Source organism: Orycteropus afer, unplaced genomic scaffold (assembly GCF_000298275.1).
Source record: "Orycteropus afer afer isolate SDZICR_OR568_19922 unplaced genomic scaffold, OryAfe1.0 scaffold00001, whole genome shotgun sequence".
Taxonomy (NCBI): domain Eukaryota; kingdom Metazoa; phylum Chordata; class Mammalia; order Tubulidentata; family Orycteropodidae; genus Orycteropus; species Orycteropus afer.
The window spans coordinates 27,346,665-27,365,900 of NW_006921588.1; the positions used below are offsets into that span (position 1 = coordinate 27,346,665).

Below are 19,236 nucleotides of genomic sequence, written 5' to 3' on the forward strand. Positions count from 1 at the left end.
ATGTGAAGCTTGAAAACATGCAAGTCAGCATTTTATACTGTTTATGAGTACTTGTATTTTTATGTTTACTATGTATATCTCCATAGTAAAAAAAAAAAAGATAGATTGGAATGATAATCACTAAATTCAGGGTAGGAGATATCTTGGGGAGGGAAGGTAAAGAATGGGATAAAGAAGGAAAAACAGGGGCCTTCAACTGTAAGGTAATTTTCATTTCTTTTAAAAAAAATCTAAAGAAACTGTGGCATTATGTTATATCCAATGCCATCGAGTCAATCCTGACACACAGCAACCCTATGTAGAACTGCCCCATAGGGTTTCCAAGGTTGTAAATCTTTACAGAAGCAGACTATCTCATCATTCTCTCACAGAGCAGCTGGTGGGTTCAAACAGCTGACCATTTGGTTAGCAGCCCAATGCTTTAACCACTGAGCCACTAGAGCTCCTTGACATTATGTTAGTGTCTGATAAAGCTAGATGAAAAGGTGTTTGTAATAGTCTCTATTTTTGTTTGAAACATTTAAATATTTCATAATAAAAATAAAATAATAAGTACGGTTGAATGAAAGGAATAAAAAATAAAAGAAGTTATATCATCAGTGATAATAATATTAAAATGTGCTTTCAAAATTTAAAGAAACATTATTACCAAAATAAATATCAATGTCAGAAATGCCAATTTTGCTGACAAAATGAAACATCTGAAATACAATTTTTAAAGCTATTTTTTTTCTCTTTTACAATTCATGTTCCTTGCTTATTTGATTAAATGAACTCAGGCTGAAAAAGAGCTAGATTTTCCAAAGTATGTCTCTTAAAAAGTTAAAAGTGTTCCATTAAAAAAAAAATGTTCTGTGCTTTACTAGGTTTAGGAAGCGTTGGTTTAAATATAGTAAATCTTTTTTTTTTTTTTTTTTACTGTAGAACTCCTGAGAACTTTTAGTGTACTGATATGTCTTATGATTCTCCAAGAGAGATTAGGGGAGGCTGCATTTCCTGACCTTATTAGATAATTAAACCTGTTTTTCAAGAAGGATTTTGTAGGACTAGTGGGAAATGCTAAATTGCTAACCAGAAGGCTAGTGGTTCAAACCCACCAGCCACTCCTCGGAAGGAAGGTTGGGCAATCCTACTTCAGTAGTGATACTGCCTCGGAAACCCAAGGAGGGGTCGCTATGAGTCGGGGCCGACTCGACGGCACATAACAACAGTGGGAAATGCCAGCTTAAATAATATGGTCATGTACCTTAATATCAATTTTCAATTTCTTGCTTCCAAATATGATCATAGAACTAAAGTATAACTCAGGTTCTGGAGAGATATTATGTATTGTTGTTGTTGTTGTTGTTATGTGCTGTCGAGTCGGCCCCGACTCATAGCGACCCCTCCTTGGGTTTCCGAGGCAGTATCACTACGGAAGTAGGATTGCCCAACCATTATGTATTAGTACTGCATAAATATTTGGGGCAATGAAAGTCTCTGGCACTGTAGTGCCAGTGAAAATGGAAAAAGAAAGCAGGAGAGTTTAAATATCTTTCTAACCAGCAATCTCAGCAGATAGGTTAGTTCTTCTAAAGCTACGATCTGAACTGAGTTCACTGAGCAAAGGTGCCAGCTGCCTTGGGTCTTGCCTGAAAAGCAGCAACTTCATCTCACCCTCTTTAAACACTTTGTTGGACATTAAAGTTCCTTGTGCCAATAGGGTAGGGAGCAAGTGAAGACTCTTGGGCTGGCAACCACTACACATGCTCCTACTAGACAATGACCACATATCAGAATAATTACACTTGCTGGAAATAATCACAGGACCAGAAAAACAAAAGTACCACATGACATCCTGCCAAGTCAGAATTGGGGCAAGAAAGGAGAGTATTTGCAGTTAAGCCTTCCCATGATGTGTGATGGAACTCTGGTAGTGTAGTGCCTAAAGCACTTGACTGCTAACCAGAAGGCTGGTGGTTCAAACCCACCAGCCACTCCTTGGAAGGAAGGTTGGGCAATCTACCACCATAATGATATTGCCTTGGAAACCCAAGGAGGGGTTGCTATGAGTTGGGTCCAACTCAACTGCACATAACAACAACAACATGGTGTGTGCTGGCGAGGGGTGCTAGCCAGGTGCAGTGTGCCATCACAGAGTTCACTTACACACAGTTCCTCCTTTGGCATGGGACTCAAAAATGAGAACGCCTGCTAACTCCCGTTTCACCTAGAAGAAAAAGAGAGAGAGTGCTGAAAGGTGGGATTTGTAATAAAAAAAACACAAAATCATGACTTGTTCTCCTTCTGAAGTGTGGTGCTAATTGTAACCTTGCTTGTTGGAAAAAGTATTTCTACTGAATAAGTTGTTGGTCTTGCAAAATTGTACTGCAAAAGACTTCTTTAAAATTCTTAAAAATCAAAGATGTCACTTCGAGGACTAAGGTGCGCCTGACCCGTGCCATGGTATTTTCAATCAATTCATATGCATGCAAAAGCCAGACAATAAGGATGACCAAAGAAGAACTCATGCATTTGAACTATGATGCTGGCAATGAATATTGAATATACCATGGATTGTGACAAGAAGGAACAAATCTGTCTTGGAAGAAGTGCAGCCAGAATGTTCCTTAGAAGCGAGGAGGGCAAGATTTCATCTCACTTACTTTGGATATGTTACCAGGAGACACCAGTCCCTGGAAAAGGACATAATGCTTGGTAAAGTAGAGGGTCAGCAAAAAAGAGAAAGACCCTCAACAAGGTGAATTGACACATATCAGAGTATCACGTATCACACAGCTGAAACAATGGGCTCAAACACAGCAACGACTGTGAGGAACGCACAGGCCCAGGCAGTGTTTCGTTCTGTTGTACGTAGGGTTGCTATGAGTCGGAACCACTCGACAGCATTTAACCACAACCCTTGCTTATCCAGCAGCCATCTCTTTCTTTGCTTGCTGCTGTTCTCATCTGGAGCCACTTTCACCAGGTTTGTCTCTAGATTCTTTAAGCTCTTACAAAAAGATTTTATAAGCTAATTCATATGAGACAACCTCTTTAGGGACAAGTTAGGATTTTTTTTTCTCTCTCTCTTTTGTCTTGGGTGAGAAGATTAGAACACCTATGACATCAAATGACTCAGCTGTATTAGAGGCTTTTCTCTGCATCACATGGAATATGCTTCAATGTGTTGAAGTTGAAAATTAAGTTTAAATGTGTAGCTGACTTATATTCCAAGATAGCCAAAAAAAAAAAAAATTTTTTTTTTTAACAGTTCAAATTGTGGCCCCAAATTATGGCTCTATTCCCCTAAGGTAATCTTAGAGTTTTCAGCAATGCCTAGGTACTTTGGGTTTGAGGTAGAGAGAGCAGACTACCCACAATCCCTTCAATTCCATCAAGACTGGGGACATCAGGACAGTGGCATGCTATGTTGTCGGAGCATGGTAGGGAAAAAGATCTTTCTTCACCCTCCTCTGGATCATGAACTCTGTGGAGCCTCAGCTGTGTACCCCTACAGAAAAAGAGGACTCGCCAGGTGAGGCTCCCAGGCCTGTGATTCCATGGAGAGCATGAGGATGACAGGACAAGAGTGGGATGGGAGGGGATGCTGTGTGGATACTCCACACAGATGAGCAACCTAGATCCCCAGTAGTGCAGGGAGTGGGAGGAACGTCAAGGCTTCCCTGTCAGGATGGGGGAGAACATCCACACACAGGAGGAAGGAGTGCCATGTCCCTGGGGACAATGGAGGCCCCGTGCCAGGAACACTCCGACACCCTGCCTGATGTATCTCCTTGCTTGTATCATTTCTGGTTATAAGTATATGCTGGGCTGTAAGTATAGGTAACAATCTCCATGAACTTTGTGAGCTGTTATAGAGAGTTAACCCACAGGGGCAATGAGCAAGCAGAGTTGGCAGTACTGAGTTGATTTGTGCAGACCCAGTTCTGGGTGGTTAGGTGATAGAGAAAGGCTGCAGGGTAGTGGATGAAGAATAGAGTCATTCTAGCTTGTGACCTAGTCTCAAGGGAAGAGAGAGAGATGGAGGGGGAGAGAGAAAGAGAGAGAGAGAGAGAGAGGGATAGAGCAGCTGGTCTGAAGTACAGGGAGTTGTACAGACTCCTGAGACTATAGCTGGCTCACAATGACCTGACCTCAGATGGCCAGGATGTGTTGACCTAGCTCAGGATAGTTGAGGCTGAGGTCTGACCTAACTTTGGGTGGTTAGGGTTAGAGTGGAATTGCCATGGAAGTGAAAATGTGGGAAAGTGAGGCCTGGATCCACTTCCAGTTGGGAATTGGATTCATGCTGATCTCTGCTACACTGTTTGTGATAAGGTGCAGTATGGCCGTTGTCTCCCTTTTAAAATGCAGCTGGTAGAGTCAGTGTGCTTTAGTTTGTGATGAGGAAGGGGTTTGGAGCCATATTGCTTGAGGCTGTGGCAAGTGCCTTCACTCCCCCCGCCCCTGCCCCCATTCCCCAGCAGGGACTAGCAGGCACTGCCATCTTGTGATAGCATAACAACACCTTTAGTGAGCTGGGGATGAAAGTGCAAATTAGACATGTAGATCTGACTTAGAGGCCTCAGTGTAGAACCTGTGAAAGTTGACATATATTATTATATTATTAGCATGTTACTATGGAAGGAGGTGTTTCTGTTCATATTCAGGGGCCAAAACCTCCATCCATTGCCCGCCTAAATATCCTAATCAGGTAAATATTCAGAGTCAGAGACAGTTAATGGGCCCTGTTTTTAGTGGGCAGTGTAATTGTGTCCTAACATATCTGAGCTGATGCTCCCTTGAACTTTCTGCTTCCTTTCTCATGGGCCAGGCAAACATGGACAGGACCAGTCTCGTGGTCCAAAAATAATAAAAACAAAAAACAAAAAAACCCAAAACCAAACTCACTGCCATCAAGTTGATTCTGACTCATAGTGACCCCCACTGGGTTTCCAAGGTTGTAAATCTTTATGGAAGGAGACTACCTCATCTTTCTTCTGCAGAGTGGCTGGCAGGTTCAAACCACTGACTTGGTTAGTAGACAAATGCCTTAACCACTATATCACCTGAGCTCCTTGTGGGCTAAAACAGGTCATCTTGATTTCTTTCCTTCCTTCCTCTAAAGGAGGCATTCAGAGCCCCTCTTGGGATCTGGCTCTTTCTTATTCTCTCTTGACTGAATGGGCAGGTTCTAAGATTTAGATTTGTAAGGATGAATCACATGTTTCCGTTCTATTCATATCAGATTGCCTTGGGGTTTAGGAAACGTTGTTGTTGTTGTTTGCCGTCGAGTCGGCCCCGACTCATAGCGACCCCTCCTTGGGTTTCCGAGGCAGTATCACTACGGAAGTAGGATTGCCCAACCTTCCTTCCGAGGAGTGGCTGGTGGGTTTGAACCGCCAGCCTTCTGGTTAGCAGTCAAGTGCCTTAGCCACTAGGAAACATAGGCAACTATTAATATCATAATACTTAATTCCCTTTTGGTGATTATTCTTGGGTAGAATTTCCTTAATGTCATGAGAGGGAGGGGGGGATTCATGAGATAGAAGTCAGGCGTTCCTAGACCCCCTCCCTCCAATCATATACCACAGTACACTCTTCCATTCCTAACACTGTTTGGTTGTTAGGTGCTATCAAGTCGATTCAGACTCAGAGCTATCCCATGTGACAGAGCACAACTGCTCCATAGGGTTTCCCTGGCTGTAATCTTTACAAACGCAATTCTTTTTTCTACAGAGCCACTGAGTAGGTTCAAACAGCAACCATTTGGTTAGCAGTTGAGTGCTTAACCATTGCACCACAGGGCTCAAGTCCTAATAGTTGCATTTAACTCAAAATGCCCCTGATCATGCTCAACTAAGAGACAACTTACTGTTGTAGAAAGATGGGACAGGGCTTTAATGTGAAGGAGCTCTTCATAAATAATCTCCAGGTCATCCACCGTCCTTTGTCCAGGTCTACAAAGGAAAAGGGAAATAATGAAGGCGAGAAATGGAAATGGCTTCAGGCATCAGCACTGTGTTCAAGGATTCCTCTTCTATCAAAAGATACTGCCAGAGGGAGAGATTGATGCCATTAAAACCCCCTAATGGAATTTTTGAGATGAATATGTTCCTTGATGGAAGGGAATCAAGAGACCAGATGTGCAAACAATTCTCTTCCATTCTGCTCTTAGAGGGAAGAGAATCTCTACTCACATTGTAGTTTGGTAACTTAACTCTCACTTTGTAGATGATTACTCTAAAAAATTACTTTTCATCACCACTTTAACTAATAACAACACAATTTACTTTTAATGCAACTAGGAACAATTGAGGAGCTTTGGTAGTGTAGTGCCTAAGGCAATGGACTACTAACCAGAAGGCTGGTGCTTCAAACCCACCAGCCATTCCTCAAAAGGAAAACTGAGCAATCTACTTCCATAGTGATACCACCTCAGAAACCCAAAGAGGGGTTGCTACGAGTTGGATCTGATGGCAGTGAGTTTGGTTTGAGTTTGAGGAACAATTGAGATCAACACAAATTCCTTGAGATCCTGTGTGAATTCTCAGCCAAAAAGAGTAATAATGCTGCTGTTACTGTTGATTTGGATTATGTAATATACTTCTTCCAAAGACACAAATCAAGAATGTACATAGACTCAACATTTTCTTCCTGTTAGGGGTTGAATTGTGCCCCACCCCTCCACACCACCACCACCACCACCACCACACACAAAAGATATTCACTGCTATTCATAAAGTTTTCAGTGGCCAGTCCCTAGAGAAGGATACCATGCTTGGTAAAGTGGAGTGGGATTGAAAAAGGGGAAAACCTGCAATGAGATGGACTGACATAGTGACTGCAATGATGGGCTCAAGTATAGCAGGGATTGGGAGGATGGCACAGGACAGGGCAGTGTTTCGTGCTGCTGTCCACAGGGTTGCTATGAGTCAGAGCCAACCCGATGGCACCTAACAACAACAGCAGCAGCAAATGATATGTTGAAGTCCTAACCCTTGGTGCCTGTGAATATGACCTTATCTGGAAATAGAGTCTTTGTAGATGTAATCAAGTTCAGATGAGGTCATTAGGGTGGGGCCTAATCCAAAAGGACTTGTGTCTTTATTAGAAAAAGAAGAGACACAATGACACACATGGAGAGTGTCACATGAAGACAGAGGCAGAGATTGGAGTGATGTGCCTAAAAGTCAAGAAATGCTAGATTGCTGGCGACATGAGCAACTAAGAGAAAGGCATGTAATAGATTCTTCTCTAGATTCTTCAGAGAGAGTATGGCCCTGCTGACACGTTGATTTCAGACTTCTAGCCTCCAGAACTATGAGAGAATAAATTACTGTTGCTTTAAGCCACCCAGTTAGTGGCACTTTGTTACAGCAGCCCTAGGGATGTTACTGCATATCAAACATTTAAATTTTAATGAGCTTCTGGCAATGTTCCACCATTATGTTATAATTTAATAAATGCTCCTTGATCAAACAAATCCATGAAGTGTTGGTGTACTGAACACAGCACTGAATGTGAGTATGAAGATCAAGTTGTGATTTCAGTGCACCCACTCATCATCTCTGCGGTATCAGAGCCTCAGTCTCCACATCCATACACTGGGGATAACACCTTCCTGGGAGACATGTTGTGAGAGCTAAAGGAAGCAGCCAATGTGAAGCTACCTGCATATTTATTTGTGTAAAGGAATTAAAACAAACAAACAAACAAAAACCAAATATGATCTTCAAATCCCATAATCTTACATAGGAAGTTTATGTAATTTTACAAATAAAAAAATGGCATTTGGTCCAGCAAATTGGATCTGAAAGTTAGTGAATTATTTTAAGAGTATGTACCCTGAGCAACCAAAACTTTATTAAAAAGATGCTAAAATTGTTAATTGCATTAAATGATTTTGCAACTGCATTATATAGAGAAGGTGACATGTCTCGTGAGAGCTAATTGGAGGAAGTATGAGAACTCTTTGTGTCCCCTGCACATTACCTTCCCAAGGACAGTTTTAACTTGAAATAAACAATATGGTATTGTGGAGGGTATATTTCCTAATCTTAACTCTGGGAAGACAGATATTAAATCTATGACCAAAGAGACAGAAGCCAGCTTCACCTCCTGCCAAAGATCACCGCTGAAGGACATACTGGCATAACAATCTAGAGCTTATTTGCAGAACCCAGAAGGTAAGGGGTCCATAAAGACAAAGAAGGAAAAACTGTGACCACAAGGGATCAGAGGAGCCAGGCCTTCTTAGTAAGGGGCCTAATCTACTACTTGACTTAGACATGCGGATTTTGAAACTAGGACCCTTGGGGATTTAAAAGTCAGTTGAGTCACCTCAGTCCACCCACTGCTATAGAGGCAGTTAATACGAAGGTCTCAAGGTAGGCGTAATAGGATTATGGCTCTTCAGCACAAGGAGCAGTCCTGCTGTTCTTGCTACTTGACATCAGCTGCAAATAGCATGGAACCCTACCAGAAGCTTGGCTCTAAGAGAAAACAGTCACCAAGTCTCAATCTCACCTCCAGGGGTGGGCTGTTATGGAGGAAGGAGGAAAAACTCCGTAGGGAAAAGAAAGTATGAGACATTTGCTCTAAAATCTCAATAGACTCAAAGTTTGGAAATTCTGGGAGCAAATCTCTCCAAGTTTAGGAGTGTTATCTGATACCAACATGAAATCTATTCTAATCAACTCTTATGGATTGAAAATAAGTACTGCCTTTAGAAATCTATAAATCTATTATATTGAAAAAAATATTTCATCCAAGATTTAAATTATGTGATGAAGAACCCTGTCAGATCATCTAGGTAGTATTCTCAAAACTTGACATAGTGGTACAGGCTGCCCTTGAGCCTACAGTGACTCTTAGGATCTGAACCAAAGTGTGGAGGAGGAAAGGTAAAGATGGCAACATTTGAGCTATTACTGCAGCTTCCTTGCCTTCCCACAACACCAAGCACCGCCTGAAGCTCTCTTCTTCCCCCATTACTCAATGCTGCCTGCCCTCCTGGTTCTTTTCCTGCTTTTCTAAACCTTTCTTCTCAATGTCTTTCTTGGTCTGTTGTTCTTTTGTCCACATCTTGAATTGCACTGTGCCCCGGGACTCAGTCTTCAGCTCTGTGATTTCTTTTCACTTTGCAGTCTCTCCCTGGGGAAAATCTCCAATGAGATCTACAACTTTATCTCCAAACAGGCCTATTTCCCAAGCCCCAGTGGCCTTCTGGACCACTCTTCCTAGATAACCCATAAGTACCACAAGCTCAGACATCCAGATGTGCGCCATCATCATCATAGACTCTCTGAAACCACATCTCGATTTATTTTTCCAGACGCATTTACCTCCTCTCTCTTTACACCTTCCCTTATGGCCAGATTCTCTGCTCCAGCCATACCTGGTATCTCTCCATTCCTTAAACATGCTATACTTTTTTCATGTCTCAAAGTCTTTTCTTATGCTTTTCTCTTTCCCTGGGATATTTTTCTGCCTCAGATTCAGCTCAGATGCCATCTCTGCTAGATAAAACTGGCTCACCCACCTTTACTTTCCCTGGCATAGAGTCCTACTGCTAAGGTAATAAGAACATATCGTGATAGACATTATTACCTTACCTGTCCATAACATTAGACTGCTCTAGAGCAGTATCTGGTATTGCACAGAGCACTGGAGTGAAAGCAGAAACTGAATTTCGGATCTAAATCATGAAATTCCTACTTGAACAATCGGTCTAAAGCCTAGTTCCTGCATCTTTAAAATGGAAATAATAAACAGGATGGTTGTAAAGACTAAATGAGATGACATACATGACACCTTGTATAAACTAGGAAATATAGCACAAATGCAAGGTGGCCTTATGATCAAAGTGGGTATTCATTGGATGAATGAGTGCACATATTCTCACAATTCATGCTCATCTTGGGTTTGCCCAAGGGAGATCACAGCAATACCCTGGACCAGTTCTTGCTTTGTGGTCTGAGGATGTGGGGCTTATATTCTACTATCCCTCTTACTGAGGACTAAGAGAGATGAGGTGGCCATGGTGGCTCACTTTTGATAAATGGCACATTAAACCCCAAAACCAAACCCACTGCCATCGAGTTGATTCTGACTCATAGTGACCACCATTGGGTTTCTGAGACTGTAAATCTTTATGGAAGTAGATTGTTCCATCTTCCTTCTGTGGAATGGCTGGTGGGTTAGCAGTCAAATGCCCTAGGCCCTGCACCACCAGATCTCCCAACCCAAAATCTAAACCCACTGCCATCAAGTCAATTCCTACTCATAGCAACCCTATAGGACAGAGAAGAATGGTGCCATAGGGTTTCCAAGGCTGTAAATCTTTATGGAAGCAGGCCATCTCATCTTTCTCCTATGGAGTGGCTGGTGGGTTTGAACCACTGACCATTTGCTTAGCAGCCAAATGCCTTTACCACTATGCCACCAGAGCTCCCACAGAAAATAGGTAATTATTAATCGGGGGAAGGAACCAGGATGAATTACCCCAATTCTCTTGAAATATTAGAAAAGAGCCCTGGTGGTATAATGGTTAAGCTCTCCGCTGCTAACTGAAAGGTCAGTGGTTCAAACCCACCACCAGCTCCATGGGAGAAGAGACCAGGCCATCCACTCCCATAAAGACTGAGCCTAGGAAATCCTATGAGGAAGTTCTCTCTGTCATATGGGGTCACTATCAATTGGAATTGACTTGATGGCACCCAATAACAACAACAAAGATCTTTAGAAGAGTTGATCACCAGGTCTTTCTCCTATGGAACTGCTAGGTGGGTTTGAACTGCCAACCTTTCAATTAGCAGCCAAGAGCTTAACAGTTGCACCACCAGGGCTCCTTATATTTTCCTCAGTGTTATAGATTTGGGAGCTCTGGTGGCATAGTGCCTAAGGCATTTGACTGCTAACCAGAAGGATGGCAGTTCAAACCCACCAGCCACTCCTCAGAAGGAAGGTTGGGCAATCTACTTCTGTAGTGATACTGCCTCAGAAACCCAAGGAGGGGTTGCTATGAGTCGGATCCAACTCCACAGCAATGGTTGCATTTTTGTTATTACAGATTTATTCATCCAGTGTCAGGGAACAAACTGCCACCTTAGACCAGCTATAGGCACTCAGTCAAAGGAAATCAATATCAGAAGGTGGACCATTGAAGACCAAACAGCATCTGTTGCCAGATATTTGGCTGCCATGCTAACAGGTTGATAGAAAAGATATTTTAAAGTCCAAAACAGCACTGGAAAACAAACACACAACACCACCATCACCAGCAACAAAATAGTTCAATCAGGAGACCACACATTTTTAGGAGTTCTTGGATGATAGAAAGCAGAGAGGAATAGAATGTCTGAGGAACAACACTGGAAGCAACTGCAGCTCAGCTCTCCCAGAAGAAGAAGAAGAAACCCAGACCCCCGCCAACAAGTCGATTCCCCTCATAGTGATCTTATAGGACAGAGTAGAACTGCCCCCATAGCGTTTCTAAGACTGTAAGTCTTTATGGAAGCAGACTGCCTCATCTTTCTTCTGTAGAGCAGCTTGTGGACTCAAATTGCTGGCCTTTGGGTTAGCAGCCCAATGCTTTAACCACAGCATCACCAGAACTCTGAAGAAAACTAGCACAGGAGTAAACATTATCACCAAAAGAGGAGCCCTGCCTGGACAAGCACAAAGGGCAGGAATTGGACAAGCACATCAACTGGGCCATTCAGGTCCCTCCTTTCCCGCCCCCTCATATTGAGCAGTGGACAGTGGCAGAGTTCACTGCCAGGTTAAAACCTGAGACTTGCTCTATGGCAAATGCTCAGGGAAGCTCTCAGAGAGAGCCTCTCCAGTGCCTCTCAGACACTGGAGCCTGAGAGGGAAGCAGAACAGAGCATGTGAAAACCCGGCTGGACCTTCCCTGGAGGCACAGAGCAGGGAAAGAGAGGCAACTCTCCCAGGAAGGAAATACAGAGAAAGTTCCATTCTTGAGGAAATCTCTATTTTGGTAACTAGTAGGAGAAGGGGCAGAGAGTAGCTTCAGCTTCCAGCGCCCCCATGTACATTCAATAAAGCGAAGCCTTCCAGCAAACACGTCCATCAAAGCATCAGCCCCCACCACCCCTGGAGAAGGCCCTGTCAGGAATTTGTACTGCTGTACCTGCATAGAGACCCACATGGTAGCCCATTCTACTGCTGGTCCACCATCAATGACCAACACACAGAAATAAAGGCCTCCATGTGGACTCCCTGGGTGTCATGGAGAAACCCATGGCAGCTGTTTAAACCCAGTGGAACAAAGCCCAAGAATAGTTTGGTCTCTGAGTCTTAAACAATATTCAGAAGGAAAGGGAAACAAACATACAAGCAACCCTGTGGTCCACAGTGGTGAATGTAATCACAGAGCAGGACACTGGGGGGCAATCCACCCAGGTAGCAGTGAACTCCAGGTCCTGTTTCCAAGAAGTGTTTTAATGAAGTGAGAGAAGTCAGGACTTCAAGGTGTGAAGAGTCTTTCTTAAAATAAAAAAGAGTATATTCATAATTTGTACAGTGACAAAAGCATTCAAGAGAAGTTTGTAAGAAACCAAGACACTATCTCTCAGGGTGATGTCATCTTATTAGGGTTCAGAGTTGTGGTAAATCCCCGGGAGAGGGCCAGATGGAGCAAAAAATCAGCCTGGCCAACCTGTGTCCACCAAAATGGTTCAAAATATGAGCTCCCCCCTGCCCCACTTGGCTCTTGGCTGTTTGTGCAATAACAGTGGCAGAGAGAACAAACCCAGCCCCTGGGGCCACCAGCTCAGAGCTGCTATGCCATCTAGTGTCTCAGATGAGGCTCAACTCTTTCCTCTCCTTGCATCAGACAAAGTTTCTCCTCTTGATCTACACCCCCTCCCCCAAAGAGCACCCAATAACATCTAAAACCAAACCAAGTCCAAAACAGCCTTGAACACAGTCACGGAACAAAGTCATATTTTAAAAGCTGGGTTTCTTGTGGGCAATAGTGGCAGTTAGCACCTTTCATGCTTTGGTCTTTGTGGGGGTGGTAAGGAAAAGATGGAGAAGAGATTCTGTAAATCAGCCCCCAGCCTGTTGAAACAGAAATGAAAGGGTCCCAAGGACTGAAGGCAATTTGGCTTTCAAGAGTAAAGGGAACACTTGCCCAAGCAGGAGGCGCTAACTCCCATGGACCTTCATAAGAGTAACCTACGATGCTGGGGAGTGAATTGACTCTCGGGCTGTTCTGAGTGGCAGCTTGTGAATGTACCTGGTCTTTACTTGTCCTTCTCCAGATGTCACAGGGAGAGATATTAGGCATCCCTGCTTCTTTACAAATCTGTGTGGTGCCTCATTGATGTGGATTTGCTGGATCCTGCTGTGGAAAGGCCTAGTTTCTGCAGGGGATGCATTCTAGCAGCAATGTCTAGTTACAGACAAGATAATAAACGGGGATGGATGGAGAAGCAGTTTATACATTAAAGGATGGGAGGGCTCAGGTGATACTGGAAGCTGCTGGTAAATACAGTTTTATCAAGGAATTTATCAAGGTCAGAGACAGAGCTCCTTAGTTATTGGAACATGGGTAAAATGAGGGATTCATCCAGCCAGCAAGCAGCACATTGGCATGGCCAATATGTGGTAACATATGCAGGTGAGAAAGCAAATAACCCAGTTCCTCTGGACCTGTCCCTCATAGACCTATTCCCTGGCACACGGAGAAAATACCCAGAGACATCAGTGTTACTAAATAACTACTTAAGCTGTGGTCAAGCTTTAAAATAACTGAAATGCCTTATGGTTTTGTTTTGGTTTTTTTTTGGAGGGAAGGGTACTTTATCTTTGCGGCAACATTCCACCCCAACCCACCTGACTCTCCTGCTTGTACATCATTTCTCAAGTTTGGATCATCATTTTCCAACACTTTTAAAACCTTCTGGAGGTCTCACCTCTTCTGCTCCCCTTTGTGGTACAGTTACCCACCTCCTTGTCTGGCAAAGTTTCCAGGTGCAGTCAGTTGCTAAATGGAAAGTTGGAGCTTTGAGTCTACCCAGAGATGCAGCAGAAAAAAGTCCTGGTGATCTACTTCAGAAAAATCGACCAATGAGATCCTCAGGGGGCACAGATCTACTTGACACACATGGGGTCACCAGGAGGTGGAATTGACTCAACAGCAACTGGTGTCTTAACAAAATCAACAACCCGTATTTCTTCCTTTTCTTCACCTCCTCTGTCTCATCTTAAGTATTAGGAGCCTGGTGATTTGACACGTAAAGTGTCCTGCTCACTGGAGTCTTAAAAGCTTGTGAACAGCCATCTGAGATACAACTATCGGTCTCTCCATGTCCGGAGCAAAAAAGAGTGAAGAAAATCAAAGACATACAGAAGCGATTAGTCCAAGGGATCAATGGGCCACGGGAACCTCAGCCGACATGACCCTGAGACCAGAAGAACTATATGGTTCCTGGCTACCAATGCCAGCCACTGGGAACGGGATCAAAATGGACTCCAGATAGAGTAGAAGAAAAAAAAAATGTGGAACAAAATTTAAAAACATAGAAAAGACCAGGATTACTGGTTGGATAGAGACTGGTGAAACCCAAGACTATGGCCTTGAGTCACCCTTCAGCCCTGGAATTGGACTCACTCCCATGACTCAACTCTCAGCCAAACAATAGACAGGCCTATGAGCAAATCAACTACACCATGAGATGTACTTCTTACAACAGTCAACTGCAGGAGATCAGAAGGGCAGCAATTGCACAGGACTAAATGCATATGAACTGTTGAATGTAAAATGAATCTGCCTTGTAAAATTGCACACAAATCACAATAAAATGTTAAAAAAATAAATAATGAAAGTGTCCTGCTCAGCTCCTCACTGTTTCACCTCCGTTGCACATTATCTTTAACTCCAAAAAGGGCATTTTTATTTTATCAGCTACAACAAGGCCTCATATGCTGACTTGAAGAGTGAACATTTTCTAGTTCTGATAGCAGAATTCTTTCCCTCTTTGTGAAGCTGGAAATGAGCAGTCTACAGAAATGATGTCATCCCCATCAGGCCATGGGTAAGGGCCCCATAATTCAGGCCTCTGAGTGTTAAGTGTTGGGACAATGGGATTTGACACTTTGCATGTTTAGAAACTGTATATGGCCAGTATTTCTCTAGCAAAATTATTTACTATGACATTCTAGAAGTTTAACATTAAACATTTAAAAAGGTACAACTACAAATATTTTCCATTAAAAAACTTAAATAATTGATTGAGAAAAGTAAACAAATTTGGATGGAGTCAGACAGTGTAACTATTTGCCTCTGAGTTGAGATGTATGTGTATGTGTGTCTGTGTAATAACAAGTGCAAACATTTTTGAGGAGGTGCAATATGAATGCAGTTTACTCTTACTTTGCTGAAAGTCAATTCTTAATTAATCAGGAACAGATAGGTTATCCATGTCTCTTTGGTCTTTTCACTGGTGTTTAGTAAATCCACCAGGGAGGACAAACTTGAGGCACCCTAGTAGAGATGAAAGAATACTGATGACAAAACAAGAAAGGGAAGTGAACGAAATTGGAATTGGAGCAAGAAGACTTGAGCTTATTCCAAGGTTCAGAAGGGCATTCACTTAGTGACTGGGGTCTTAAAACTGGTGAGCAGCCATTTAAGATTCAACAATTGGTCTCTCCTCGTCTGGAGCAAAGAAGAGTGAAGAAAATCAAAGACTTATGGAAACAATTAGTCCAAAGGACTAGTGGACCATGGGAACCTCAGCCTATATGACCCTGAGACCAGAAGAACCCTACAAGATGAACAACTACACCAGACAGATACACTCCTTAGAACAATCAATCATGGGAGATCAGAAGGGCAGCATTTGTGTGGGGAGGTAGCTCAGAAGGCAGGACTCAACAGGAAAGAAGGATACAGGGAAAAGTAACTCAGGGAGGAACACAGGAGGTGACCACAGGGAGGAAGTGGGAAGAGAGCTGTTACATTGCGGGGATTGCAATCAATGTCAGAAAACAAAATGTGTATGAATGTTGAATGGAAAATGAATTTGCTCTGTAAATATTCACCCAAATCACAATATAGAAGAAGAAGAAAAGGCACTATTTTTTTTTCTTTCTGAACATTTTATTGTTTTAGGTAAACGTTTACACAGCAATTCATACACAAATTGTTTCGTTATATTGGTTGCTATCCCTGCAATGTGTCAACACTCTCCCCATTTCTGCCCTGCCTTCCTTTTCCCCATTCCTGCAGTTTCCCTGCCCTTCCTTGTCTTCTCATCTTTGCTTTGGGCAAATGTTGCCCATTCGGTGCTGTAAGAAGCACATTACTCACAAGTGTTATTGTTTATTTTATAGGCCAATCTATATTAATTGGCTGAAAGGTAACTTCCAGTAGTGGCTGCAGTTCCAGATTAAAAGGGTGTCTTAGGACGATAGTCTTGGGGGTTCCTCTAGTCTCTATCCATCCAGTAAGTATGATCTTTTTCATAAATTTTAGTTTTACTCTACATATTTCTCTTATTTTAACCAGGATCTTCTATCATATCCCTGGTCAATAGTGGTATCTAGGCACCATCTAGTTCCTCTGGTCTCAGGCTAGAGGAAGCTTTGGTTCATGTGGATCATGAGTCTTGTGCACTAATTGCTTCCTGGAGTCTTTGGTTTCCTTCATTTTCCTTTGCTCCAGATGGGAAGTCACCAATAGTTGTATCTTAGATGGCAGTTCACGGGCTTTTAAGACCCCAATGCTACTCATCAAACTAGGATGTAGAACATTATCTTTATGATCTATGCTATGCAGTTGACTTAAGACTATGGTTCTTAGCCTTCAAGTCCAATAACCCAATCCCATGAGGTGTTTGGATATGTTTAAGAAGTTTCTATAACTGTGCCCCCTATGTGCTCATTTATATATATGAATATATACATGGCACATACAAATATATATATATACAAATGCCCACAACTAAACCTACATATGCACACAATGTACTCGCATATGCCATCCCATACCTATATAACATACATATCTACCTATGTAACCACTTGCAATTTTTGGTTATTATCACTGTTGTTGCAGAATTATATGTTATAGCGCTTACTGTGTTGTTGTTGTTGTTATGTGCCGTCGAGTCAAACCCGACTCCTAGCGACCCTTCCTTGGGTTTCCGAGTCAGTATCACTACAGAAGTAGGATTGCCCAACCTTCCTTCCGAGGAGTGGCTGGTGGGTTTGAACCGCCAGCTGTCTGGTTAGCAGGCAAGTGTCTTAGCCACTATGTTTACTGTAGTGGTCCTTTATTCTTGCGTATCTCTCAGTGTCTTCATTTACCTTGGTTACATTGTGTTGGCTTCCTCCATATTGTGTGTTGCCTTTCCCTTCACCAGAATTAACATGTGTCTACTACCTAGTAAGTGATTCTCCCTCTCTCCCCCTCCTATCCCTGGCAATCATCAAAGGACTATTCTTCACTTTTTATAAAAGTGGTATCGTACAATATTTGTCCTTTTGTGATTGGCTTTTTTCACTCAGCAGGCACTCACCATGTATTAACCTCAATTTCTTCACCTGTAAATTGCAGATAATAACATTAGCTTACCTAGTTCACAGAGTTATTTTGAAGCTCAAAGAGATGATGTGTGTGAGATGACCACATAAACTATATAATGCTATTTAAATATTAGTTTGTGGTTCTGGCTAATGAGCTGATGGGAGAGTAAACTGACTCTGATAACTAAAATGGAGCTGGAGGTTTCTAGTGGTTTCTATGCTAGCTATAGACTAAATTTTTCAGCAACACTTTGAGGGAACTAGGAAGAGAAACAGATTAATGATCAGAAGAAGAATTGCCAGATTTAGTAAATAAAAATATTACATGGGACATACTTACACTGAAAAATTACTCATTATTTGTCTGAAATCTAAATTTAACTGTATTTAATCTGGTAACCTTCATCATTAAAAAAAAAACAAAAACTCACCACCATTGAGTCGATTCTGACTCATAGCGACCCCTTTGGGTTTCCGAGGTGATAAGTCTTTACACAGGTAGATTGCCCAATCTTCCTTCAATGGAGTGACTAGTGGTTTTGAACTGCCAACTGTCTGATTAGCAGTCAAATGCCTTAGGCACTATACCACCAGAGCTCATTTAGCCTCCTCATATGACAATTTAAAACTATAAAGCACTTAAATCCTGCAGAATCAGTTTTGAAAACAGATTTTGAAACTTTAGACCCAGAAAGCCAGTTGGATTCTGTTGCTGACAAAACATAGCAAAGCTCAGGATGTAAGATAAAAACTGAAAGAATTACAGGCTCTAGAAGTGTATAATTTTAATTCAAACTCCTGGGTAATAGCTTAAAGTAGCCATGGAAAGAATAATTTTGATTATCATCATAACTCATTATGTATTAGTGGCACATCTGGGTATCTTCCATAGTAGAAAGTCTACAGTAGATGATAAACCTGTGCTACATTCTGGTCTATATGGTAATGACATGAGATTTATATGTAATAATTATTTTAAAATTAGATTTCCATGGCATCAGTCCTCATCAAAACTCAAGGCATAAAGCCACGGGCCATTTTGGATCCTTTTTGGACCCAGGCAGGTGGGAGAGAACCATAAAGAATAGAGGCTCTGGAATCAGACAGATTTGGGTCAAACACTGAGTCTACCACTTAACGGATTACCATACCGAAGTGATTTAGCCTAAGCTTCTAATTCATAAAGCAGGGATAATATTAGTAACTATTATGTAGTTCTGTTGCAAGAACTGACTTAGGTAATGCATATAAAATGTTTAGTACAGTGCCTAGCACATGTGTCCTCAATAAATGTTGCTGTGATTAAATACAATTGCATTTGTTATTTCATTTATAAACCCTTGTGAAATAGGGAGAGGGTAAGCAAGGATTATTAAACTCACATTATAGCATAAGAATTTTTTAACCTGGAGATGTTGGGTGATGTTATTAGTAAAGTTGTAAATTAAGACTAGAACCCAGGGCTCTCATGCTCAGTATTATTGTCATTTCCTTTAGCAGACTGTTAGGTCAAATGCATGTCACCTAATGCTGTTGTTAAATTCTCAAAATATAATTCATTTTAATCTCATAAAAATCAATAGCTAGCTTTCTGTCTTTAGTCTTGTCTCCCGCCAATCCATTCTCCACATAGCAGAGAAACTATCTATTGTGAATCTCTCTGTCTCACTCCTCCCTTTAAAATGCTTCAAT

General features: G+C 42.0%; 1 protein-coding gene across 1 annotated transcript in view; it reads right to left on the reverse strand.

The window, feature by feature from the left end:
- Nucleotides 1–19,236, reverse strand: part of RAPGEF4 (Rap guanine nucleotide exchange factor 4) — a 476,530-nt gene that overhangs the window by 77,106 nt on the left and 380,188 nt on the right. Inside the window, exons 11-12 of the mRNA XM_007941530.2 lie at nt 5,858–5,942; nt 2,149–2,209 (exon numbers count right to left, since the gene is read on the reverse strand). Of these exons, the coding sequence (XP_007939721.1) occupies nt 2,149–2,209; nt 5,858–5,942 (146 nt within the window). The remainder of the gene's footprint in view (nt 1–2,148; nt 2,210–5,857; nt 5,943–19,236) is intronic.